The sequence below is a fragment of the Hemicordylus capensis genome, chromosome 5 (genome assembly GCF_027244095.1).
Source record: "Hemicordylus capensis ecotype Gifberg chromosome 5, rHemCap1.1.pri, whole genome shotgun sequence".
In the NCBI taxonomy this organism is placed as follows: Eukaryota; Metazoa; Chordata; class Lepidosauria; order Squamata; family Cordylidae; genus Hemicordylus; species Hemicordylus capensis.
In genome coordinates this window covers 171811151-171837798 of record NC_069661.1, presented here as the reverse complement: position 1 = coordinate 171837798, position 26648 = coordinate 171811151, and the positions used below count along the sequence as shown (strand labels likewise).

General features: G+C 45.9%; 1 protein-coding gene across 6 annotated transcripts in view; it reads left to right on the top strand.

Moving 5' to 3' along the window:
* The first annotated feature begins 7670 nt into the window (after positions 1 to 7670).
* The window catches only part of ST7 (suppression of tumorigenicity 7), a 150691-nt gene continuing 131713 nt past the window's right edge, over positions 7671 to 26648 (top strand). For 5 of the 6 annotated variants that reach the window (XM_053254194.1, XM_053254190.1, XM_053254191.1 and 2 more), the window contains exon 1: positions 7671 to 8028. In XM_053254194.1, the coding sequence (XP_053110169.1) occupies positions 7779 to 8028 (250 nt within the window). In that variant the 5' untranslated portion in view covers positions 7671 to 7778. Of the gene's footprint in view, positions 8029 to 26114; positions 26134 to 26648 lie in introns of those variants that run through there. The other variant, XM_053254202.1, reaches the window with a different exon arrangement.

The following is a 26648-nucleotide window of genomic DNA, read 5'->3' as shown; positions in this document are numbered from 1 at the left end:
CCTAAAACTAAAATTATGGTCTTCACTAGGAAGCCCAAATCCACTCTTGGCAGATTGATGGGGATATGATTGAGTAGGTTTCGCTCTTCAAATACTTGGGCGTAGTTTTTCATTCCGGCGGCTCTAGGCAAGCTCACGGGGAACATGTGGCTTTAAATGCTCAGAGGAGCTCCTCTGCCATCCTCAAATTCTTGTGGATGAGAGGAGGCCATTATATTCCCATGGCTCTAGAACTGTTCATAGCCAAGCTGCTTGTTCAGTTCCTTCCCCAATTTCATGACTCTGGAACATGCGCTATCTCAGTTCCTTTGGGCAGGACTCCAAGTACCAAGATGTGTCTCCAATGCCACTTTGCACCTGAAGACAGCCCTGATCAAGGTGGAAGCTAGGGTGTGGGTGCCATGTTTTGCTGCTGCCTCAGACTATCTTTATGCTCAGTTGGTCTTGCCCCACTAACCCTAGATGATGATTACCAATCTAGTTGGACTTGGTCAGTTGAGACAAAAATAGCTACCCTGGGCTTTTCTCCTTCAACCTTCTTTAGCATGGGCCACGCCTAGGTGAAAGCCAACATCAAGCAGTGCATTATAGATATTGAGTGCCAAACCAATCTCAGCAGGGTCCCAAACTTTCATATGAGTGATAGGCTTAAGGTACACTGCCTCTCCAGTGGCATAACTTCCTTAATTGGAGGTTCCAAAGTACAGGAGGTGTTCACTTTGGCTTGCTGTCGTGCCCCTCAGCAGTGCTAGAAGGGTGTTATAGAAGGACTCCATTTGCAGAGCAACTTTGGCTCAGGGCAGATTGAAACTACCGAGCATGTCCTCCTCCACTGTTTGTTTTACAAAGACATTCATGCCTCCCACATCTTTCCATTGCAATGCAAGTATCTGGGATGCTCAAGCCAATGCCTCTTTCCTGCTTTCTGACATTAAGCCTGTTATCACATATGCGTTGCCAGGTTCTGTGTGGCAGCGACTAGCATGTGTTGGTAGATAGTAGGCAGTGGGTCCTATCAGACTTAATCTGACTACTGGCTTTAGAGAGCCCCTGGTGGTGCAGTGGTAAAAACTGCCGCCCTGTAACCAGAAGGTTACAAGTTCGATCCTGACCAGGGGCTCAAGGTTGACTCAGCCTTCCATCCTTCTGAGGTCGGTAAAATGAGTACCCAGAATGTTGGGGGCAATATGCTAAATCATTGTAAACCGCTTAGAGAGTTCCGGCTATAGAGCAGTATATAAATGTAAGTGCTATTGCTATTGCTATTGCTACTGGTGACTCAGAGTGGGCTCTACACTTCGCTCATTCAATACTGTGCACCCTAAACTCTTATCTTACTGCCCCTTATAGCCTCATGGCCAGGAGATCATCTAGTTTTATTACTCACACTTCTATGCATGTTTGTCTTTTTATGTCTTCTGACCTTTTCACATCCCTTTTTTATGCCCTCCATCCTTTTATGTCCTTTTGTGCTTTTTAGGCTTTTTGTGCCCTTATGCTTCTTGTTTCTTTTTATGTACTTTAATTTCTATTATACTTATGTATAATACCATATGTAATCACCACTTATACTTTATGCTGATCAATGACTGTAATAATAAAGATTGATTGAATATCAACCTTGATTAAAGAAAAAAGGTCTTTAACTGCACAGTTAGATCCTTGTCTGTCTTAAGCAGAAATGAAATAACTGCAATGAATTGGGATAGAGGAAGAGATTTAGTATGCTGGGACTCAGAGAAGACTGACAATAATCTTGGAAACAGAATGTTTGAAAATGTTTTGTACCATTCTATTAGAAAGCCATCGGGCTCAGGTGCTTTAGTTAGCCATATTTTTCGGAGCTAGCTGTAATTCCTCTAACTGAAAAGGGAACACTAAGGCTGCTTTGCTAAAGCTAAAGATGGCAGTGAAACAGTGAAAGATGGCACTGCAGCTAAAGATGGCAGTGAAACAGTGAAAGATGGCACTGCAGCTAAAGATGGCAGTGAAACACTTTCATAAAAGAAAGATCTGTTTTAATATAGAAAGATCAATATACAGCAATAGAACCAGCAGTATAGAGATCAGTATAAAATTTTAAAATTTGTTCAGGTGAGGTATGGATAGTCTGCTGGGGTCCCAAATATGAGGAATAAAGTGATGTGACGTGACTGTTTTAATCTGTATGCGAAGAGTTTCCTTGCACATTCACCATGCTTCCAATACCTTTGTTTAGTGCAGGTTAGGGTCCATTCTGCCTTGGAGGTATAACAATTCAATTCAATTCAATTCAAGTTTACCATGCATGAGATCATGATAGAACAGGTCTGCTCAACTTAGGCCCCCCAGCTGTTTTTGGACTACAGCTCCCATAATCCCCAGTCATAGTAGCTAACAGCCAGGAATTATGGGAGTTGTAGGCCAACAGCTGCAGAAGGGTGAAGTTGAGCAGCCCTGTGATAGAATGATGGAGATGGATTAGAGGCATAATGAGTTAGAAGAGTATCCACTCAACTCTCCATTTCCCGCCAAGACCTATCTTGGCATCTTTTCATAGAGGATGTGCTTTGGCCAAATCTTAATTGTCTGCACACTGGACTATTGGCATCATGTGGAGACAGCCATTACCAGCATATAGTGTTAAAACTTGCCCAGTATCAGGGCCATCCTTAGGGTGGGGCAACAGGGGCATTCGCCCTGGGGACAGGCCCCATGGTGGATGGGCCACGGGTGCACACAAGCTGAGCGTCTGGGTGTCTGAAGCTCCGAGTCCAATCAGCCTGCCCCTGCTCACTGCTGCACTGTTCACTTCCTCCCTCTGCTACAATCAATCGCTGTGGAACAGCAGGCAGAGAGGCAGCAGCTTCCATCTCACTGCTGTTCCAAACTTCCAGGTTGGGAGTGTGTTCTTCCATGCATCCATCTATCCTGCCATGCCATCCACATTCAGTGAAAGTCAAGCGGACTAAAACAGCCCACCCACCACCCAGAGCCCTGCCTAGCAGTGCAGAGAGTGGCTCCAAGCGAAACAGCAGGAGGACACAGAGCAGGCAATTGTTGTTTTCCCTGTCTGTGCCTGAACAGTGCTTCTGCACAACTTTTAAAATGAAAACCAAAGCCTCCTCCTTTGGCTCCACTGTCATGATGGCTGTTGGAGGGAGGGGGGAGGGTGACAATGGTGAGTGGAGGAGCGGATCAGCCCAAATTGCTTTCCCACCCACCAGCCTGCCCAACCATAGCAGCCAGCAATGCGCTTGCAGGCAAGTGAGGAGAGAGCAGCATCAGCATGTGTTTGCATCGTGTGCAGCGGTGGGAGCCAGCCAGGCAGCACGGGAGAGGAGTTCAGTGAAATAATAAAAATCAATAGTAATACTGTGACTTATTTATTGATTTATTTTTATTTGATTTATTTATTTGATTTCTATATCGTCCTTCCAAAAATGGCTCAGGGCAGTTTACACAGAGAAATAATAAATAAACTAGCTGACCCCGCACAGAGCATCTGTGCAGTTGTGTACTGAGCCTGTGACATCCCCCGCGGCTCGCTCTCCCCCCCCCCCGCGGCTCACTCTCTCGCTCTCCCCCAGTCTCTCGCTCTCCCCCATGCCACTCACTCTCTCGCTCTCCCCCGCCACCTGCTCGCTCGCTCTCCCCCCACCTCTTGCTCGCTCGCTCTCCCCCCGCCGCTCGCTCTCCCCCTGCCGTTCGCTCGCTCTCTCCCCCACTGCTCGCTCACTCACTCTCCCCCACCGCTCACTCACTCGCTCTCCCCCCACAGCTCACTCGCTCACTTGCTCTCCCCCTGCAGCTCGTTCGCTCTTCCCCCACAGCTCGCTCGCTCGCTCTCCCCCCTGCCGCTCGTTCGCTCACTCTCCCCCCGCTGCTCACTCACTCACTCTCCCCCTGCCGCTCACTCGCTTGCTCCCCCCACAGCTCTCCCCATTGGGCAGGACAGGGCCTTGCCATCCCACCACCGCCTCCCACCTTCTCCTCCCAGCTGGTACAGCTTTGCCCACCGTCTGCTCACCTCCTCACCTCTGCCATCATTTCTCCCCGCCAACGCCTCCTCTTCCTGGCCGCCGGGGCTTTGCCCACCGTCCACCCACCTCTTCTGGATGGAGGGGCTTCACCTGCTGTCCCTCCACCTCTGCATCCTGACCGCTGCCATTATTTCTCTCCGCTTCGATGCTGGAACTCTTGCACGCTCTAGAGCATCTGCGCATTAGTACTTGATTGCTCCCCTCACCTCAGAGATCTCCCCACCCTCACCTAGTCTGCACTCCTGCTCGTTCTCCATCCCATTGCTTCCACCCCCCTCACCCTTCTTGGTCGTGGCTGCAGCATTGCTGCTGCCTATCGGCCAAACTGCAGCCCCCTGTCCCCAGAGACCTCCCCACCCTCACCCGAGGCCCGCTCCTGCTCCTCCCTTCAGGAGCAGCAGCAGTGGTTGACTGGGCTGTTCCTTGCTGCTGCCACCACCATGGCCGCTCATTCCCCTCAGGCCGCTGACAGGCCCAGGCCCAGGCCCAGGCCCATCCCTTGTCTGCCTGCCTCCCTCTTACAATGGCCTCAGTAGCCCCAAACAGCAGCAGTGCTTGCCTGGACCGTTCCTTGCTGCCAGTGCCGCCATGGCCACTCATTCCACTCAGGCTGCTGACAGGCTCAGGCCCGTCCTTTGCCTTTCCTTCTGTCCCTCTTTCCCCTCCCTTCTTTCTCTCTTTCTCTTTCTCTCTCCTCCACTCTTTCTTCCCCCTCCCTTCATGTTTTTTCTTCCTCCCTCCCTGAGTTAACAGATTTTGTTCATTTACACAAAGGAATCCTCCTTCTCCTGAAGGGGCTCTTTCCTCCCTCATGACCTGTCTTTTTGCAGACCCCTGCCTGCTATCCTTTTATATCCAGAACATCTTCCGACCAGTAACAGCTGCATTCCAACTGACCTTAACTATCACAGGCCCCTCCTCCATAGGGAATCCCCACTGCCCAATCACCATGGTGCTTCTGCTCTCATAGGCTCCTTCTCCCTATCTGCATATGGAATCCCCACTGCCCAATCAGGTGCTTCTGCTTGCAAACTCAGCCAATTGCCTCCTTCCTACCACATCGCCACGCATGGCCTGTCTTGGAGAAATAATAATATAGATCAGAAGATGGATCCCTGTTCCCAAAGGGCTCACAATCTAAAAGAAACATAAGACAGACACCAGCAACAGTCACTGGAGGTACTGTGCTGAGGGTGGATAGAGCCATTTACTTTCCCCCTGATAAATAAAGAGAACGACCACATTAAAAGGCGCCTCTTTGCCAAGTTAGCAGTCAACTTGACTTGACTGCTAATATCTCAAGAAAGGCTCAAAGTTTCCTTCTCCTTGCTCATTCCAAAGTTCCAATAAATAAGAAGACAGCACATGCAGACATTCAGAGGAAAACCTGCTGTAGGTCACACACACTAGTCTATCTTCATTTTGAACGGGTGATTATTCTAAAGCCCAGTTGAATGGTCTGATCAGTGACCAGCACTATCCAGGAGGTGATAACGCAAACAGAATGCAGGAATAGATTTTGATTCATGGCATGTTGCAATTATTTATCATGATAACTGATTATCAGTGCAGAACTGCTGGTTTAAGGTACAAAAATGCCCACACAAAACACTCCGACCTTTTTTCTTGTTCCCATTGTTTTCATGATGGTTCACACAAACACACAGCCATTGTTCCCTCTATCTACTGCTTCTGTGTTCTTGAAATAATACATGTTAGCTGCACTAGTTTTTGTAGACCAGTTGCTGTGAGCTGCAGTCACTGCTACACGTATTGATGACCATTAAAAGACTGTTTAAAGGGGGAAAGGGAAATAAAACACCAGCTTGGGCAGGGTGAAGCAAGGTAGGTGGCGCTGTTAAGCTGCAGTAAACTTTCAGGGGTGAGGCAAAAGGGATGGGTTATAAAAGGCTAGGGGGAATGGCACAGCGGGGAAATGACTTGACTAGCAAGCCAGAGGTTGCCAGTTTGAATCCCCGCTGGTATGACTATGGGAAACACCTATATCGGGCAGCAGCGATATAGGAAGATGCTGAAAGGCATCATCTCAGACTGCGTGGGAGATGGCAATGGTAAACCCCTCCTGTATTCTACCAAAGACAACCACAGGGCTCTATGGTTGCCAGGAGTCAACATCGACTCGACGGCACACTTTACCCTTAGAGGAAGGAAAAGAACAGAATCAGGATCCAGTGTGGTGTACTAGTTAGAGTGTTGGCCTAGGACTGGTGAGACCTGAGTTCAAATCCCTATTCAGCCATGAAACTCACTGGGTGACTATGGGCCAGTCACATATCTTTCAGCCTAAACTACCTCACACGGTGGTTGTGAAGATAAACATTAGTAACTATGTACTCTGGGTTCCTTATAGAGGAAGAGTGAAATAGAAATGTAGGATTAAAAAAACTGTATCAGAAACAGACTGATTATTCTCTTCCTTTGAAATGGAGGAACAGTGGGTATTCTGTGATTAATTTGGATGGATGATGGTATAGTGCTTTCCAACTTGACTTTTGGAATTCATGTTTAAACTGTGTATATTTGAGTCTTGGTTTTACATATAAAGTATATTATTCATTTATTTGAAATGTTAAGGGCCCCACACACATGCTGGTACGCCCCCAACCCTGCACCCCCCTAGGGATAGCCCTGCGCAGTACTGAAGGTAATGGTGGGAAATGGGGCTCTTTGTGGCCACTACATCATCTTGAAAGGCATATGCAGTGCTTTCCTCCTAGGACTCCTAAGAGAGGGCTCTGAGAAAAACATAGTAGTGTGAGGAGGTCAGCTCATTGAGAAATGGCTCTCACATTGAAGGGTTTGTTTGCTTGCTTGCTTGCTTGCGTGCCAAAGTGGCCCATGCCTGAAAAATAGTGAAGGACACTAGTAGGTACAGAATGCAATCGTAACATAGGAAGCTGCCATATACTGACCATTGGTCCATCTAGCTCAGTATTGTCTACACAGATTGGCAGCAGCTTCTCCAAGGACGCAGGCAGGAGTTTCTCTCAGCCCTATCTTGGAAATGTCAAGGAGGGAACTTGGAATCTTCTGCTGTTTCCAGAGTGGCCCCATCCCCTAAGGGGGAAATATCTTACAGTGCTCACAGATGTAGTCTCCCATTCATATGTCTGGGCACTGCTTAGCAAAGGGGACAAGTCATGTTTGCTACCACAAGACCAAATAGCCACATTTACTGTAGGCTATGGTCTGCTTGTGTGTGTGTGGTGGGGAGTTTGTATATCCTAAACAAAATTGTCTAAAATTCATGCCCCAAATCTCTCCTAGAGGCAAAATAGGGACAGTGATCTACCAGGGACAAGTACTAGGAAACTGGGGCAACTGGAGTATATGCAAAGATCATAACCCAAATCAGATGATATATATTTATATACTTTTCAGCCTCAAGACGTTACCATCGGGCTGGCATCAGAGAGAGGGAGGGGAGTCAAATTGAAGGAGCATGAAGGACGGAGGCTATTTCTTGTGAAAATTTTCTCATGCAGTTACTTCCTTGCCACCCTCCACCCCGTCCAGTTCAAGTTTATGTAAATGGCAGCTTTCTTGGAAACCGTCGCCTTGGCTTCTGGCTGTGTGTGCCGAGAAGGACAGAGGCAGACATGGGCTGCGGTGGGTGGGTGAGGGATCTCACTGCTGTGTTTGTTTACAAGTTAATATAGCGGCTGCAATAGATGCCTGCATGGAAAGCCCTGCGAGGAGGCGGAGGTGGAAGGGGGACACGTTACTTTGGGAGGCATGAATCATCCCACAAATACACAGCGAGAGGTTGTGGCAGCAGAGAGCAGCAGGGCTGGAGTGTGTGCGTGTGTTCTCTCTCCCTCTCCTTTCCAAAACATGGCTGAAGCTGGGGCCGGCTTTCTGGAGCAGCTCAAATCCTGCATCGTCTGGTCGTGGACTTATCTGTGGACGCTGTGGTTCTTCGTCATGCTCTTCCTAGTCTATATCCTGAGGGTGCCTTTAAAGATCAATGACAATCTGGCCACAGGTAAGAGACGAGCGAGCGAGCCTTTCTGCCCGCAGCGCACACGCCACCTTCCCTCCCTGCTCAAACTTTACTCTGAGGGGCAACTTGGGGCGGGAGAGACAAAGGGAAAAAGCGGGATGTACGTGCGCGGCTCCCGCTGGGCGGCAAGGCAGGGGAGGAGGAGGAAGGGCTGCCTTGCCCAGCACCACGCGGGTGATGGGTTGTTCTGAGGGGGGAAAGTTGTGTAGGAAACTGCCCTTGACACACACACACCTCGTCCCCACCCCCTGCTCGCCCCTCGTTGCTTTGGGAGCAATAGCTGAGGCACCCTCTCTCTCTCAGAGAGACACACACACTCGGTGCGAAGTTTTTGAGAGCCGGAAAAGTAGCGTATGGATGAGAGAAATTTTCTCTTGCGTCCCCCCCCTCCCCCCGCTTTCTTGCAACCAGCTGCTTCCCAGCTACTTATGTAGTTATGCGGCACGAGAGAAGGCGGGACTAGGGGCTAGAGACACCCAGAGCCAATGTGACTTCACCCCCTCCGGCGGCATCCTCCCTCCCTGCTGTAACTTTTCAGCCTGCTTCTCATAAATGGAATGGTGGGGCTAGAAAGGGAAGGGAGGAGGGGGCGGGAAACAACGCCAAACGCAGCTCCTCCAGCCCATGGGAAAAGTTACATTTTCTAATGTAACTTTGCCAGGGAGAGGAGGAAAGGGAGGAAGGTTTCGGCAAGCCAATGGGATCCCTTCTCTTTCTAAATGAAAGTGGATTTTTTTAATAGAAGCAAATCTCCAGGGGATTTCCTCTTTCCCCGCACCAGGATCAAGCAACGGCAGCCCACTCAAAGCACTGCCTTCCGGATCAGACGAAAGTGCATTTAGTCCTGCGTTCTGTTTCGAACTGCAGCCCCACACTATTGCCCCCTCCCCTTGGAAGCAGCGAATTTAGGGATGGTGATGGCCGCTCCCTGCTGTTTGTCCCCAGCATCTCATCCTCTGAAGTATACTGCCTCTGTACATGGAGGTTCTATTTAGCTATTGCGGTTAAGAGTTTTTGATAGACCACTGTGACTTGTGCAAAGAACTACTTTAGTTTGTCCTGAACCTACTGCAAATCAAGTTCTAGAATTGAGGGGGCGGGATCTTTCTCTGTTCACACACTCTACATTTTTCATAACTGATAATCATATTTCTCTTTAATTTCTCTTTACTTTTTAAAATGAAAAACACTTTAACCTTTCTTCATACAGAATGTGTTCCAACACCTTCATAAGTAGTTGTTGCCTCTTTCAAGCTCTACTGATATATTTGATGGGATGTGGTGACCAGAACTGTACTCAGTGTTCTAAGTATGACTTCAGCAAATATTTAAATAATACAATAGTTGTTTTATGTTTAGTTACTTTAGTAAATTTGCCTTTGTCACTAGTGTAACACACTTCATTCCCACAATCTCTTTCCTCTGTAGTGACAGCCAGTTCAAACCCTCCCAAAGTGTATATTTGAAACGGGGATATTTTGTCCCATAGAAAGTTGCTTTGCACATACATAAACTGCTGTTTTGTTGCCCATTTCCCCATTTCTAAGAAGTCCTTTTAGCACTTTTTACACTCCCGTAGGGATTTCAACATCATTAATAATTTGGTCTCACCCACAAACTTGGCTAGCTCATTGTTTGCTTCTGACTTCAGATAATATATGAATACATTAAATAGTCCTGTTCACAATACAGATTCATTTATTATTTTCTTCCATTGTGAAAACCTCCTGTTTATTCTGGTCCTCTGCTTGCTTTCTGATTTTTTAACTGATTACCAATCAATAAAAGCACTTGCCTTATCAGCTATAAGTATATAATGTTTATTGGATCATTCCCATCTGCATGTTTGTTGGCAGAATTTTAAAAGACCAATGAGACAAATAACAAAACAAAACAAAAACGCCCCTTTGCAGAAGCAATGCTGATTTTTCCTCAGCAAAGCTTATAGGCTTGACTGACAGTTCTAGCCTTAATAATGAGCAATTATTGAACAGCCAGTTTAACCGGGACAGAAGTTAGATTGATAGGTCTGCAATTTTCTGAATTCCTTTTAGGAATATAGTACACATTTTCCTTTTCTCTGCTGATAGAGAGGATTTCCTTTGTCTCAGGTACAGGCCAAGGAATTAATTTTGCTCCCTTTCAGACCATGTTCATAAGTGAAATTTAAAGAAGTATGCTTACATTTTCTGCAGTTCTCATGTACATTCAAGCTATAGTCCTATTCATACATTAAGGTTGTTCACATGAACAAAGTGGTAGATGGGGGAGGAAGTCTCCTCCCAGATAACTGGTGGCTTTTCCTCACGAGTGGCATGGCAGCAATCAACAGAGCTAGGATTCAGAGGAGAAAGTCCTCCAGTATCCCACAATACACTGCATAAGGAGCGTGAACATAAAGGCAGCCTGACCTTCCACGCGACTGGGCGGTGACGGAGGAAGGCGTGTGCGTATCCTCCTTCCTCAATTTTAGCCCAAATACAAAAGCCGAGCTACCCAGCTGAGGAGTGCCAGGATCAGGACCAATCCCAGCGGTTCTCACGACCGGTTTTACCTGGTTAAAACTGTGCTAGCCCAGGTAGAGCTGGTCTTGAGAACGACCTCATTATGTTGTACCTGCATTCAGATGTCTGTCCACACACACCTGTATTTATGGTCAAAGCGAACCTGAGTACAGGGCCCCTGAGATGTAAGTAGGAGGTATGCTGCTGCATTCAGCATAACATATGGATAACTGTAGCTCTGCAAGGGCATAGCTATAATTGAACAATACGGGGGGGGGGGGATATCCCTGGGTCCCTGAGGGAGGAGCCCCCCCCCAGCAGGGTGACCAGCTTGCTCTTCGCTCTTCATGTATGAGGTCACTGAGTAGGCATAGATGTTTCAAAAACGCATGCAAGTATGTCTGTGAAAGTGTCTGTGTTCATGGGGAATGTGTGATATTATTTCCATAGGAGCAAGGAAAAGGGCATGCCAAGAATGTTTTGTTTTTCACCATGTCCTTATCATTCTTCTGCTGTAAAGACATGCCAGGGGAGGAAGGCAAGGGCCACGGGCCCATCTTTGCTTTTTGTTACAGGGCCCACACCAACCTTGCTATACTTCTGTACTTTGTACAGATCTGTACCTGTGTATATTGTGCACATATTGTATGAGTGTTGAACATCATCTCATGTATTAACACCATTCACACAAAGAATGTATAACAGGCTCAAGCAAACTTTGAGACCACAATCAGGACCCTTTGAAGTGTTTTAAAGTGTGGGGTCTTCAGGCAGTCAGGATAAAATGAACACATTATATCAATCAATCAATCACCCAATCACATCAAACAATCCTTTGCTATTATTCTGAAAGTAAGCAAACCATCCTTTTTTCTATATATAAATTTATTGTTGATTAACAAAACAGAAATGTAATGGGCAAAATGTTTCCTTCAGCTGTTCTGATGTTACAGCTGAAGGCGGCAGAAGCTGAATGTCTTGCCCATTACATTTCTGTTTTGTTAATCAACAATACATTTATACTATTGTATTTGATGAACAACATCCTTCTGGGATCCAGTATGATATTCTGCTTCCAGTTTTAAAAACCTCTCTCTCTCTCTCTCTCAGCCCCCCTCCCTCTCCCTCTTATTGTGGGCAGAACAGCAGCACAGCACAGAATTCCTCCTGCCCTAATGCTCCACCCATTCCTGCCCTGCCCACCCACTCCCAGCGGTGACAAGGAGCCAGTCCCCTCCTTGGAGGAGGAGCACCTGAGTCATTTAGAAAGCTGATGTGGTCCATTCTCCTTCTGCAAACCCTAGAGGGAGGAAGAGAAGGTCTGGAGCACAACAGATCATTGTGGAGCAGGGCAAATCTACTACCCCCAAATCTGCTCCTTGAGGTGTCACCACAACTGGCTTCTTGGGCAGCCTTTGGAGACCGAGGAAAAACAACACTAATCTTTAGAAAGGTATAGAGGGGAGAAGAAGCAGAGTATATATCTGTTTCTGTTTTGTTCTGTCTCCTAGACTCTTTGCAATTTGAGACACACCTCTTTAAAAAAAATATTCTGAGGTATTTTCTCATTCTCTGCATTTGGGGCCTGCCTTGTTTTCTTCCCATCTGCAGACTCAGCATAAATTACCCAGACATGCCTGAGGTCTTCACAGCTGCCATTTAATAAGGTGCAATCCTGTGGTGCATGTATTTAAGAGTAAGCCCCCTGAACTCAGTGGCACTTACTTCTGAGTAAATATGCATAAAATTGGGTGGCTAGTCAGAGTCCATATAGTAATAGAACTGGAAGCTTACTGTTCATTAAGCCTGTGCAAATATTTAGCTTTGAATCATTTGCATATTATTCCTGGCCCCGTGGGAGTAGCTGCTTCCCCCCCCCCACAACACACCTCTGCACAGAGTTGACAGTGCGTATCATCAGGGAGGGGAAGCAAAGCCTCAGAAAGCCTGACAACATCTTGGAAGCTGCATGGGAAGGCTTGTGAGGAACCCTAGGAAAGACGGGCAGTGGCTGGTCAGGCCCATACCAGCTTCCTGGAGGACTGAGGAAGGCAACTCAGAAACTCAACCATGGGAGCTTATGTAAGGGGACTGCTTGGAGGTTAAAGAGGGCAGCTCAGTTGGCATCAACTACGTAAGCACTCCAGAGGGGAAGGTGAGGTTGGAGAGGGCAATAACAGAGCGCCTGACCAGGTGGTATCCAGGGCAGTAGAAGAGCAGAGTACTAACTGCTACTATGCCACGTCTGAAGACACACACATGTCTATAAGCAAAGAGCCTATTCATAGGGTTTTCTTTCTGAAATCTCTTAGAAGGGGCTGCAATTGCAGAACAGTTGGAGGAATGAAAGATAATTAGGAATTGTTTAGTGCAGGATATGGGGGCATCCATAGTGGGATGGTTGCTGTTCACATGAAAATCCAAACAAGACGGCTCTAGTATACCAAATCTGGCCTGGCCCTTGCTTTCATGGTAGCCAGGGCCGATGGGGTGGTGGTGTCTTTTGCCCAAGATCCCTTGTTCTGTTCCAGAATTTGGCTTCATTCAAGAATTCAGGATGGATGTTTTGCCTCTCCAGGCTGCTCACACTAACTTAGTTAGCATGACTTGGTGTGTCGTCCAAATGGAGGCAAGATTTCTCTTGGGACCAAATGTTTATCTGTGCACAGTTTCACTCTGTCTTACTCTGGTCAAAAGCCAATGTTTCCAAGATGGAGGAGAGGCTGTCTGGCAAAACATGTATGATGTAAAATAACAATTGAAATATAATTATTGCTAGCAAGAAAAGAACAGCACAGTCATTGTGTTAGAAACTAAAATAAGCACCCAAAGATGAATGTGTTCTTGTCTTGGTCCAAAATAACCGAAGAATGTTCTTTGCTTTGATAATTTCTTTAAACACGCTGTTAACACTGCAGATTTTGCAAATTTCCTTTTAATGTGAAATGCAACACATCTTTACTAAAATCTGTTCGGCAGCCTTATTTTTATTCAGGTTCTTGTTTGTTTAACTGTACTTTGAAAATTTTCAAGATATAGGCCAATATATAATACAGTGAAATGCACTTAAGCAGCTCATTGAAATAAGTGAACAGGGTTAGCTCTGTATTGTATTGTGGCCTTCCTTTTCCAAGTCTGTTAAAAAGACATGGGTTTAATTATTATTACAGCAATAAAAACCATATTTACTGCAGCTAGCTTGTGACAACCCAGACAAATAGACTCCTGAGAAGCTTTTGTTTCACAGGAAAGCTGATGAATCTGATTTCCTAAAAATAACCATGACAGTCTCAGTTGGGTTTTGTTCATTTATTTCTGTACATTGAAGACAGGGCCTCTTTTCTACCTTTCACGAGTGAATGTGAGATGGTATTGTAGAGTGAAGCTGCTACTGTTCAATGCTTCTTTAGTGCCAAAGTGGTAAATATAGTATGGTGATGGGAGGTGGGGGGAGAATCAGTGGAACAGTTCTGGCATTGAGGACTTACAATCCACATTAAGCAAGCAGGGCAGGGGTAGAGGTAGATGCAGAGTTCAAGAACTCTGGAAAGAGGAAAGGGACGGGAAAAGGTGCAGAAAAATGTGAAGGCTATGGGTGGAATCTTTGCTGAGGAAGTTGGTGTTGACAAAGGATTGGGGAAATGAGAGAGGAGGTAGTTGTGGGGCAAAACCATCTTTGGTTTTAATGAGGGAAATGGGAGAGGAGAGGAGATACTTGTGAGGAACAGAAAAGCAGAGAGCTGTTAGAGAAATGATGAAGAGCTTGAAATGAATTCATAATACAGTTTGTAGCCAATGCAGGTGCTTATACTGTGCGTGTGTGTGTGTGTGTGTGTGAGAGAGAGAGAGAGAGAGAGAGAGAGAGAGAGAGAGAGATTGTCCATAGTGTAATGCAGAGTGGCTGTTGTTGGTTCTTTTTTCTGTTGACTAAAAGCAGGAGGACCTAGCAAAAGGAAAAGCCAGCAAGGAGGTTTGTGTTTGCTTAGAGGATTTCCCACATACCTTTGCTAAGCTGGAAAGTTTAGGACCAGGAGAAACATTTTCTTGGCCTATTTTATTACCAGTTACCAGAAGTGGTAGGCTATATATAGCAGTTGTTTATGCTCACTGAGTGGGAAAGGCCAGATAGCAATCTATTTTGGTAATTAATTTTTTAAAATTCACTGCATGTGCAAAAACTAAGCCTCTTGACATCTACATTTCTTAATTCAGAATTCTGTTGTGCAACCTTTTGGATTCTATGGGCATGTCTGTATGGCAGCTTTCCATAACCTAGGTTATGGGATGGGGGGAACAACTTCTTTTAACTCATGACATACCAGTACCATGGTGGTCATGCAAGCATCAGTGAAGAGTTTATTTCCACAGTCACCTTATCCCATCTGCTACAGGCAAGGATGGCCTGAAGTTCCTGACACATGTGACTGGGATCATCATATGCACTGGATGATTATATCCCTTCCTTTTGATAAAGTTCATAGAGAATAACATGTCAGTACTACCTGCCAGAACTGTGGAGTTCAGTTTCCCCCTCTCCTGCTTTATATTCCCAGTGAGGTTATCTTTCTGGTATTGTTTAGAATGAACAGAGTACTACCAAAGTGCCGCATATAGACTTGTTTGTCATGACTATGCACCATTGAAATCAGTGAGAGAAGTCAATCATGTTACAGTCCTATAAATTTCAATGAAATGTAGCCATAACTACTTAGTCTGGACCCTGCCCAAAGATTACAGAATGAGTAACCTCAGTCATCCTCATAATATGGGGTAATGGGGGGAAAATTACATACAGGTGTGGCAGCAGCAAATTTCTAGGAATCCAAAGGACCAGAACCCTTGGATTTTTTCTTGCCTGGGTGTTACACAGTAAGAATAAACACTAGACATTCCAAAATTCACAAATGTAGTTCCCAAAACACCCAGAACAAACATTGACTAACCTAAATAAGCTTACTAGGTTGATTACTCAGTCACTGGGATTCACTGTTGAGGTGAATCCTATCACTGTTTGCTTGTGATGACAAAACTGGACGTGGCAGTGAGTAGCAATAATATTTCAAGTCTTCTCACTGAATAATTCACATTGTGTTTTAGAAGCATTTGCAAACAGCATTTAGTTCTGTCAGAGTGATGTTTGAGTGACATGGGAATGGCAAAGATCTCTGATGGCCGGTTATTCTTAGTTCAAAACCCCTTTGTTTCTTTACAGTATATTTGCAAATTGTCTCATCTCGATGGCACTTGTGTTTGTATACAGAAAAAAAGTGTTATATGCCTGTAAGAATGCGAAGAGAGCATAACAATATTTTTATAAGCTCTTTATCATCTATTAATTGCACGTTATCACGTTTTGCACTAGCTCATTTCTGAGCCATCTTTTCAGATCATTATGGATTAATTTGAATATTAAGAATGTACTTAAGCTACTTGGGAAAACGGCATCAAATCTTTTACTGTAACCTTGTTACAATAAAATAGAAGTGCTAAAATAGAAGTGACTTGCATTTTTGTTCTTTTTCACAGGGTATAGATTGACTTGATAAATCTTGATTTCTAATAGAGTTTGGACAAGTCTATATTTTTCTTTGTTGTTCATCATCTTCATATTTGGGCAGTGGTTGATTTGGCTCTAGAGGCTATAAAGGTGGCTTGCATATTTGGTGAGGATATTTTTGGAAGTTTTTTGCTCTACCATAATATAGATGTAAGATGTCTTAAGAAGACACTACATACCAGAACTAAACGATGTTTTAACAGGTGAAATTTCAGCATCTCTTACCTGCAAGTGTTCCTGTATCTTCTAAGAGAGTGGCAGAAGAGAAATAACCTATATTGTGTGGGTATCATCTTTAAGCGATAGTGATAGTGATAATGCCTGGTTGTGGTCCCTGGGGCAAAGTCCTGCACCCTTGTGGCTCATTTGGTCCCTGCCTCACCAAGTTACTGGAGAGTGGGGAGGAGAAGTGGCAGGTGCTCCCCTGCCCCTCTTGGAGGGTAGGAGGAGCTACTGCCACATCAAAACAGCCCCACATTGGTCAGTGGGGAATGGAGAGTGTAGGAGAAGGAGAAGCAGACCAAGAGAGTCGTTCAGTAGTTCCCCCTTCCCACTTTCTTTAACTCCCATTGTCCAGTAACTTTCTTCCAAAGGTTCCTGTATCATCTCAGGGGGAGGAGAGCTGGTCTTCTTGTAGCAAACCTGAATTGTCCCGTTTGCTAAGTAGGATTTGCCTTGGCTTGCATTTGGATAGGAGACTACGGGTAAGTGCTGTATGATATTCCCATAGGGGATGAGGGCATAGCTCAATGGAAGAACATATGCATGTTTGCATGCAGAAGGTCCCAGATCCACTCCCTGGCATCACCAGATAGGGATAGGCGAGACTCTTGCCTGTAATCTTGGAGAGCCACTGCCAGTCAGTGTAGACAGTACTGAACTAGATGGACCAATGGCCTAACTTGGTATGAGGCAGCCTCCTGTGGGCTTTCTCTCAAAGGCATAGGAACATAGACACCCTGTGTTTCTGTGGTTTTGGGACAAAGCCCATGGGCCAATGAAGAGGGCCTAAGACTAATAGATTTGTGCAATAGTTTCTTCCTCTTCTTCTGCTCCTCCTTCTTCCTGATTGACCAATGGGAGTTCTGTGCAAAGGCAGTGGAATTGTGAAATTGTTGGCTGACCTGTGCCACTTCTGCCACCATGTACTGGGGTGCATATTGGGGTCCAAGGATCAGCCAGATAACCATTCATTGGGTGTGGGGGCCCTTGGTCAATGCCTGACGCAGCCAAACCCTGTTGACACCTCTGTTGACATAACCTGAACAACATAGTACAAGATTGCTAACAGAAATGTTGGCATTGTTTGTACCTTGTCATTTGATTTGGGTGTGTTTGTGTGCCAGTCAATAATTCATTTGGAACTCTCCAAATGCAGGGAGTTTTATATTTATATTAGGATATTAGGATCTGTCATTTGAAGATGAGTGCCCCTGGGTCCTGTGGCTTGGAGATGAAATATGATGTGGCTGGAGAAGTGTATATTGTGTAGGCTCCACTATGAGACCCAGTTTAATGTCTGTGTGCTCTCTTGTGAACATGAGTAGTGGAAGGTTTTTGCCTCCTTCTGAAGCAAAAAAGAAAAAAGAGAGTTGGAAGACTACTCTCTACATAAGAAGTTTAGGGCCGAGAGCATAGTGAACAGAGCATAGCGAACAGGAATAACAAACAGGACATAGGAGTTTAGCAGGAAGTGTGAGGGGGAGCCTGGAACAAGCCCCAGTGATCACAAGGAGACTGGTGGAGAAGAGAATGTAAGTACAAATCCCTTCCTCCTATTCTTGGGAAAGCTGCTTGGACAGTAAATACCTGACCATTACAGCTGAGACCTATCCTTCTAATAAGCTATCTCTAAATACTGTAAACAGCCAACAAAAACAGTATGAAGATAGAAGGCCAGCAGGGGAGGGGGCACTTCCCAGTGTATTGCACAGAGTGCCACATGTATGACTATTTGCCCCATAGGCAGAAGTCATGGGTGTGTGCTCGGTGCAATGAGCTCCTGAATCTCCGGGAACAAGTTCATTCCCTCGACACCAAGGTGGCAGATCTGGAGAAGCTCAGAGATACAGAGAGGCATGTGGACGAGACCTTCAGGGAAGTGTTAGAGACATCCCACTCCAGGGCTAATAGCTCCTCTGCTGTCAGGGAGAATGAAGATCTTGGGCAAGGAGGACATCGGTCTGAGGAAGAGGGAAATACTCCTTTAGAAGGGACCCCTTCCATGGATGATGAGCCCATATCCTCGCGCACAGGGGATATTCGGTGGGGGCCTCCTTGTAGTAGGTGATTCGATCATTAGAGGTATAGAGAGATGGGTTTGTGACCCGCGTGTTGACCGCACGGTGACTTGCCTGCCTGGTGCGAAGGTTGCGGACATCACGCAGCGTCTAGATAGGCTCTTAGGCAGCGCTGGGGAGGAGACAACTGTCGTGGTGCATGTTGGCACCAACGATGTGGGGAAATGTAGTCGGGAGGTCCTGGAAGCCAATTTTAGGCTGATAGGTAGCGTATTGAAGTCCAGGACCCACAAGGTAGCATTCTCAGAAATGCTACCTGTTCCACACGCAGGTACAGTGAGACAGGCAGAGCTGAGGGGTTTCAATGCGTGGATGAGACGTATGAGGAAGGGTTTAGATTTGTTAGGCACTAGGATACATTTTGGGGCAAGCAAGGCCTGTATAAAAGGGACGGGCTGCACTTGAACCAAGATGGAACCAGACTGCTGGCACTTAAAATCAAAAAGGTTGCAGAGCAGCTTTCAAAATGACACTTGGGGAACAGCCGATGGGAGCTGGGCAGTCTCCCGTTCGGCAAAAGCCATCCTTTAAAGTGCGAGGGTGCAAAGGATTCAGATAAAACAGAAGGGGACAGAGCAGTACCGCATAAAGAGCAGATGGGAGACTGTGCCAGCTGGTCAAAGAGTCAAAAGATAGCGTACATCAGGTGAGAGATTCAGCGTATAGCTGCTTATATGCCAATGCCAGAAGCCTCCGAGCCAAGATGGGTGAGCTGGAGTGCTTGGTTGCTAACGCAGAAATAGATATAGTGGGCATAACAGAAACATGGTGGAACAGTGAGAACCATTGGGACACTGTTATCCCTGGATATAAACTCCATAGAAAGGACAGGGAGGGGCGCCTTGGAAGTGGAGTAGCACTGTATGTTAAAGAAGGCATAGAATCTAACAAGCTAGAAAACCTAGGTGGACTGGAGTCCTCCACAGAAACCCTGTGGGTGACAGTACAAGGCCTGAAAGGGAACGTGCTCCTGGGTACGTGCTATCGCCCTCCGGATCAAAACGCTGACAGTGACTGGGAGTTGCAGCAGGAAATCAGGGAGAGGCAGGGCTGTAATCATGAGTGACTTCAATTACCCACAAATAGACTGGGTAAATTCACAGTCAGGTCAGGACAAAGAGGTCAAATTTCTAGATACACTAAATGACTGTGCCCTAGAACAGCTGGTCTTGGAACCAACCAGAGAGAAGGTGACCTTGGACTTAATTCTGAGTGGCACCCAGGACCTGGTGCGTGATGTCAGTGTCATGGACCCTTTAGGGAACAGTGACCATAGTGCAATCAAATTCAGCATACATGTGGGGAGAGAATGACCAAGGAAGTCTAACACAGACATTTTGAATTTCAGGAGAGGAGACTTCTCTAAAATGAGGAGTATGATGAAAAGGAAGCTGAAAGGGAAAATCAGGAGAGTAACTTTGCACCAGAGTGCATGGAGTTTACTCAAAACCACAATACTAGAAGCCCAGTTAGATTGTATACCCCAAAAGAGGAAAGGTACCACTAGGTCCAGGAAGATGCCAGCATGGCTAATGGGTACTGTCAAGGAAGCCATAAAAGGAAAGAAGACTTCCTTCCAAAATTGGAAGGCCTGTCCAAATGAAGAGAACAGAAAGGAACACAAACTCTGGCAAAAGAAATGCAAGGCAACAATAAAGGAGGCGAAAAGAGAGTTTGAGGAACATTTAGCTAAAAGCATCAAGGGGTATAACAAAAACTTCTTTAAATACATCAGAAGCAAGAAACCTGCCAGAGAGTCAGTTGGACCATTAGACAATGAGGGAGTGAAAGACTCCTGAGGAAACTTAGCAGTCATGGGATAAGGGGACAAGTACATGTGTGGATTGCTAACTGGTTGAAAGACAGGAAACAGAAGGTAGGGATAAATGGAATGTTTTCGCAATGGAGGGAAGTAAGAAGTGGGGTCCCCCAGGGATCTGTACTGGGACCGGTGCTTTTTAATTTATTCATAAATGATCTAGAAGTAGGGGTAAGCAGCGAGGTGGCCAAATTTGCAGATGATACCAAACTCTTTCGGGTAGTGAAATCATAACTGATTATGAAGAGTTCCAAAAGGATCTCTCCAAACTGGGTGAGTGGGTGACAAAGTGGCAAATGCGGTTCAATGTTGGCAAGTGTAAAGTGATGCACATTGGGATGAAGAACCCCAACTTTAAGTATATGCTGCTTGGATCTGAGCTGTTGGTGACTGACCAGGAGAGGGATCTTAGGGTCATAGTGGACAGCTTGTTGAAAGTGTCGACTCAATGTGCGGCAGCTGTAAAAAAAAAAGGCCAATTCCATGCTAGGGATCATTAGGAAGGGGACTGAAAATAAAACTGCTAATATTATAATGCCCTTATACAAAACTATGGTGCAGCCACACTTGGAGTACTGCGTACAATTCTGGTCACCACATCTAAAAAAGGACAATGTAGAACTGGAAAAGGTGCAGAAGAGGGCAACCAAGATGATCAAGGGCCTAAAGCACCTTTCTTATGAGGCTAGGCTACAACACCTGGGGCTATTTAGTTTAGAAAAAAGATGACTGCGGGGAGGCATGATAGAGGTCTATAAAATCATGCATGGTGTGGAGAAAGTGGATAGAGAGAAATTCTTCTCCCTTTCACATAATACTAGAACCAGGGGTCATCCTATGAAACTGATTGCCAGGAAATCTAGGACCAGCAAACGGAAGTACTTTTTCACACAACACATAATCAACATGTGGAATTCTCTGCCAAGAGATGTGGTGACAGCCAACAACCTGGATGGCTTGAAGAGGGGTTTGGATAACTTCATGGAGGAAAGGTCTATTGATGGCTATTAGTCGGAGGGCTCTAGGCCACCTCCAGCCTTGGGGCGGGGTGCCTCTGGGTACCAGTTGCGGGGGAGTAACAGCAGGAGAGAGGGCATGCCCTCAACTCCTGCCTGTGGCTTCCAGCGGTATCTGGTGGGCCACTGTGCGAAACGGGATGCTGGACTAGATGGGCCTTGGGCCTGATCCAGCAGAGCTGTTCTTATGTTAACCCAAGAATCACCAAAGATACCCTAATATATTAAGATAAAATCAGTAGAGCGGAATCTGCCAGGGTCCTCTGCTAATCATCTCAGGCCCTGCTCATGGCCCCACCACTAACAGAGATCTGGTTGTTGGGGACCAGAGACAGGGCCTTTTCGGTTGTGGCCCCTCGGCTTTGGAACACCTTCCCCAAAGAGTTCAGCCATGCTCCCTCCCTCAGTGTAAAAAAAACCCCCACACATATTTTAAAAGAGGCTTTTTAATGTTTTACTGAGGCTCATATCTGGTAGGTTCTTTCGTTTTTATACATCTTAGTTTTTAGCTTTAAAACAAAAATAATTTTAATTTGAAACTTTTTTAAAAACTGTAATTTTAAATGTGGTTTTAGCCTGGTATTTTAACTCAGTGTATCTATGTTAATGTTAATTAATAGCATTAATGCCATTAATGTATTAATTAATTACATTTAATAACATTAATTAAATAATATTATTAAACATTAATGTGATTAATATTTATCGATGCCCCAAGCAGTAGTGTACTGGAGGGGCTGGGTATAAATATTTTAAACAAACAAACAAATAAATCTGATTAAGGGTCCAGACTCCTATTTCTACCAGTAGCCAGCCATATGCCTCTAGGAAATCTGCAAGCAGTGCATAAAGGCAGCAGCCTTTTCATGTCACCTGTTTTCCCCAGCAACTGGCATTCAGATATTGTCTCTGAAAATAGCGTTCCATTTAGGTATCCCAACAAATACTTGGTAGACCTATCCTTCATTAAGTTATCTTTCAAAGCTATCACCAGTGGCCATTGTCTCATCTTGTGGTAATGCATTCCAAAAGTTAATTATACGTTGTGTGAGAAAGTACTTTCTTTTGTCCGCAGTGATATAATGATCTTCCATTTCATTGGGTGACCTTGAGTATTATGAGAGAGTATATAATACCTACCAGTTAACCAATATCTATATGATTTGTTTGTTTTTTGACACTTGAAAAGAAAATGATAAGGCAGCAGTAGCTCCTGTTTCTTCCTAAGGGTGGCTTGTTTTCTGTATGTTTAATTATTTTGACTTTAATAACATACAAGTATTTAATGCATCTGACTAGTATTAACAACAGAAATTAGTAAGTGTCTCGCATGCATACCTTTCTGTTAATTTTTGATTGTATTCTATCTATCTATCAAATTTATACCTGCCCAAACTTATGTCTCTGGGTGGCTAACAACAATTAAAACACATATAAAAGTTAAAACAGTTCAACATATAACACATATAAAAGTTAAAACAATACAATAATTTAAAAACCATAAAATTAAACAAACAGTATTTAAAAAAAAAAAAATCCTGAGAAAGCTTTGGTAAAAAAATGGGTTTTCAAATGTTTTTTAAAAATTGGCCGAGATGGGGAGGATCGTAACTCAGCAAGCAGCGCATTCCACAATCTCGGGGCAGCAACCGAGTAGGCCCATCTCTGTGTGACCACCAAACGAGTTGGCGGTAACTGAAGATGGCCCTCCTCAGATGACCTCATCTGGTGGGGTTCGTAGTGAAGAAGATGCTATCTTAAATACCCAGGACCTAAGCCGTTTAGGGTTTAGCACTTTGTATTTTGCCCGGAAACCTATTGGCAGCCAGTGTAACTCCATCAGCAAAGGAGTAATGTGGTTTCTCCGAGATGACCCAGAGACCAACCTGGTTGCCGCATTCTGAACCAACTGAAGTTTCCGGACCATGTACAAAGGCAGCCCCACATAGAGCGCATTGCAGAAGTCAAGACTGGAGGTTACCAACAAATGTACCACTGTTTTGTAGGTAGTGTTCCCTCTAATAGGGATTCCCAGATGTTGTTGACTACAACTCCCACAATCCCCAACCAAAGCCTACTGTAGTTGGGGATGCTGGAAGTTGTAGTCAACAGCATCTGGGAATCCTTGTTAGAGGGAACACTGATGGTAGATATCTGTTGAAATTTTATTATATGCAGATGTGATATATAAATTCAGTGGTTCAGCACTGGCTACTTTAAAGTACATGCACGGTGGAACATGGGAAGCTGCAATATACTGAGGCAATTCTCACGATCGCCAAAAAGCGGGCTAAGGTACCCCAGCCCACTTTCTGGTGAGCGTGAGAACCACCGGGCTTGCAGGTGAGTCCAGTGTCCTCAAAGCGGTAACCCGCTTACAGAGCCCTCCCCTTAAACGAGGTTAGCGGAGCAAGCGCTCCGCTATCTCCGTCTGTTTGCTCATGTATTGCCGCAGTGCAGCTCCACACCGCGGCAACACATGAGGAGACCCCCTCCGGGAGGCTGAAACCAGCCTCCTGGCCCTGGGGGTCTCTCCAGAATGCCCTGCGTGCTTGCACAGGGCATCGTGGAACTTCTGTGGGCTGCGCAACCCCCAATACCTGCAGCCCCCACCAGCTCCGTGACGGAGCTGGCAGTTTTATTTATTTATTTATTTATTTATCATATTTTTACACCGCCCAAAACTTGCATCTCTGGGTGGTTTACAAGAAGATTAAAAAGTAAAACATTAATTAAAAACAAAAACAGAACAAAACAAAACAAAAATTTAAAAGCAAGAAATTTAAAACAGAATTTAAAATTTTAAAACAATATTCTAAAAACAACATTCAAAACAATATCAGTTAAAAGCCTGGGTGAAGAAATGCATCTTTAAGGACTTTTTAAAGGATATCAGAGATGAGGAGGCTCTTATTTCACTAGGGAGCGCATTCCAAAGCCTTGGGGCAGCAACGGAGAAGGCCCGTCCGTGAGTAGCCACCAGACGAGCTGGTGGCAAATGCAGATGGACCTTTCCTGATGATCTCAATGGGCGGTGGGGTCATAACGAAGAAGCCGTTCTCTTAAAAACCCAGGGCCCAAGCTGTTTAGGGCTTTATATTGGCAGCCAGTGTAACTCCTTCAGTACGGGAGTCATATGGTCTCTCCTAGATGACCCAGAGACCAGCCTGGCTGCCACATTCTGGACCAACTGTAGTTTCCGGACTACGTACAAGGGCAGCCCCGCATAGAGCGCATTGCAGTAATCCAGTCTGGAGGTTACCAGCAGATGTACCACTGTTTTGAGGTTGTCACAGTTGTGTGGGTGGCCGATCTGGCCGCCCAGGGCTCCCCGCAGACCTCATTTTGGCGAGTCTCACTAATCGTGAGACTCGCCTCACTGAGTCAGACCATCAGTCCATCTAGCTCAGTATTGTCTACACAGACTGGCAGCGGCTGTTCCAAGGTTGCAGGCAGGAATCTCTCTCAGCCCTATCCTGGAGATGCCTGGGAGGGAAGTTGGAGCCTAGATGTTCTTCCCAGAGCAGCACTATCCCCTAAGGGGAATGTCTTACACTGTTCACACATCTAGTCACACATCTGCTCTCTCCATTCCATGCATAATTTTATACACCCCAATCCTCTGTCCCCTGTAATCGCCTCTTTTCCAAACTCCTTCAGCAGAGCCTGTTCTGCTATAGGTTTCTGAGTTGTTTTTGTATATAGCTTTGATCACCATTCCCTTCTTTTTCTTTGGTGCAATGTTCTGAAACTAGGGGGTCTGGCACTGGGGTGGGGGGTTCCATTAAGGGCGGGGGAGAGTTTACTTACCCCTCCCGCACTTTCTCAACTCTGGCACCGTATTTACTGTAGAAATCTGGCAGCAGGAAAGCTCCCTGCCGCCCCCTTCCCCGCTTGGCTCCTTTTAGAAATCAGGCGGCAGGATACCTCTCTGCCGCCCCTTTCCCTGCTTGGCTGCAGGGAAGACAGGCGGGGGGGCAGACTTTTGCAGAGCTACCTAGGAGCAGCAGAGCAGGCTTTTGTGGGGTAGGCAGAAGAAGCAGCGTGCGGTGTGTGCAGCGTGGGGTGGGTTTGTGTGTGGGCGCGCAGAGAGAGCTTCTTCCTCCTTGCCACGGCTCTCCAAAGTGCTTTGACCGCCTCCCCTCCTCCAGCCCCCCCGATCCCACCGCCAAGGCATTGCGACCACTCCTTCTCCTCCTGCACGCCTTCTCCTGACGGGAGATCTCTCGGCACTCACACGGAGTTCAGCGAGAGATCTCCTGTCAGGGGAAGGCGCGCAGGAGGAGAAGGAGTGGTCGCAATGCCTTGGTGGTGGGATTGGGGGCCGGAGGAGGGGAGGCGGCCAAAGCACTTTGGAGAGCCGTTGCAAGGAGGAAGAAGCTCTCTCTGTGCGGCCACACACAAACCCACCCCACACTGCACACACCACGTGCTGCTTCTTCTGCCTGCCCCGCAAAAGCCTGCTCTGCTGCTCCTAGGTAGCTCTGCAAAGGTCTGTCCGCCCCCCGCCCGTCTTCCCTGCAGCCAAGCAGGGAAAGGGGCGGCAGGGAGGTATCCTGCCGCCCGATTTCTACAGTAAATATGGCGCCAGAGTTGGGAAAGCGTGGGAGGGGTAAGTAAACTCCCCCCCGCCCTTAATGGAACCCCCCACCCCAATCCTTCCAAACCGAACCGCCCCATGTCCAGACCGGTCTGGAGACCTGTAGAATGGCCTCCGGATCAGTCCGGGCACATCACTATCTGAAACGAGCCTTGGGAAATGCACAGGCTGAAGTGGCACCATCCCCAGCCCAGGATATGGAGAATTGAGAGAAACCCTTGAAAATTTATTTAAAAGAAGCTCCCAGCTTGAGCCCTGTGGCAGGTTAGGGATTTACCTACCGCAGAAGAGGTATGTGGATATTGGGGCAAGGGGAGTTGGCAAACTCCAGAAGGCTATCCACTACTTTTCTGCTCTGATCCCTTTAACATGAATGGAGATGTTTTTCTTTCAACTCTTACTCCAGTTTGCTTCAAAGATTTTGAAAGCTAGAGTTTTGAAGGCAGTGGAAATGCCACAAACGCACTCTCACACACTCCTTATTCTCATTAAAACTGGGTAACAGTGAGTCTATAATCCTTTTTTCTTATTGGTGATGTCAAAGGAGCAGTGTGGTAGTCAAATGAGATGCTGGTATCAGATGTTGATTCAGAGAATCACTCTCAAGTCTATTTTTATTGCTGTTGGCAGGACACTAACTCTTGTGAAAGTATCATAACACTGCTTTTATCAAACATTACCATAGTTATTTTTAGCAACCATTTGGCTGTATTGTTTTATTAAAAGAATATTGATAGAAACTCGATTAGGACTCTTTTGGGAACATCAGGACTGGTGAGTATGTTATATAGACAAGGAGAGGAAGT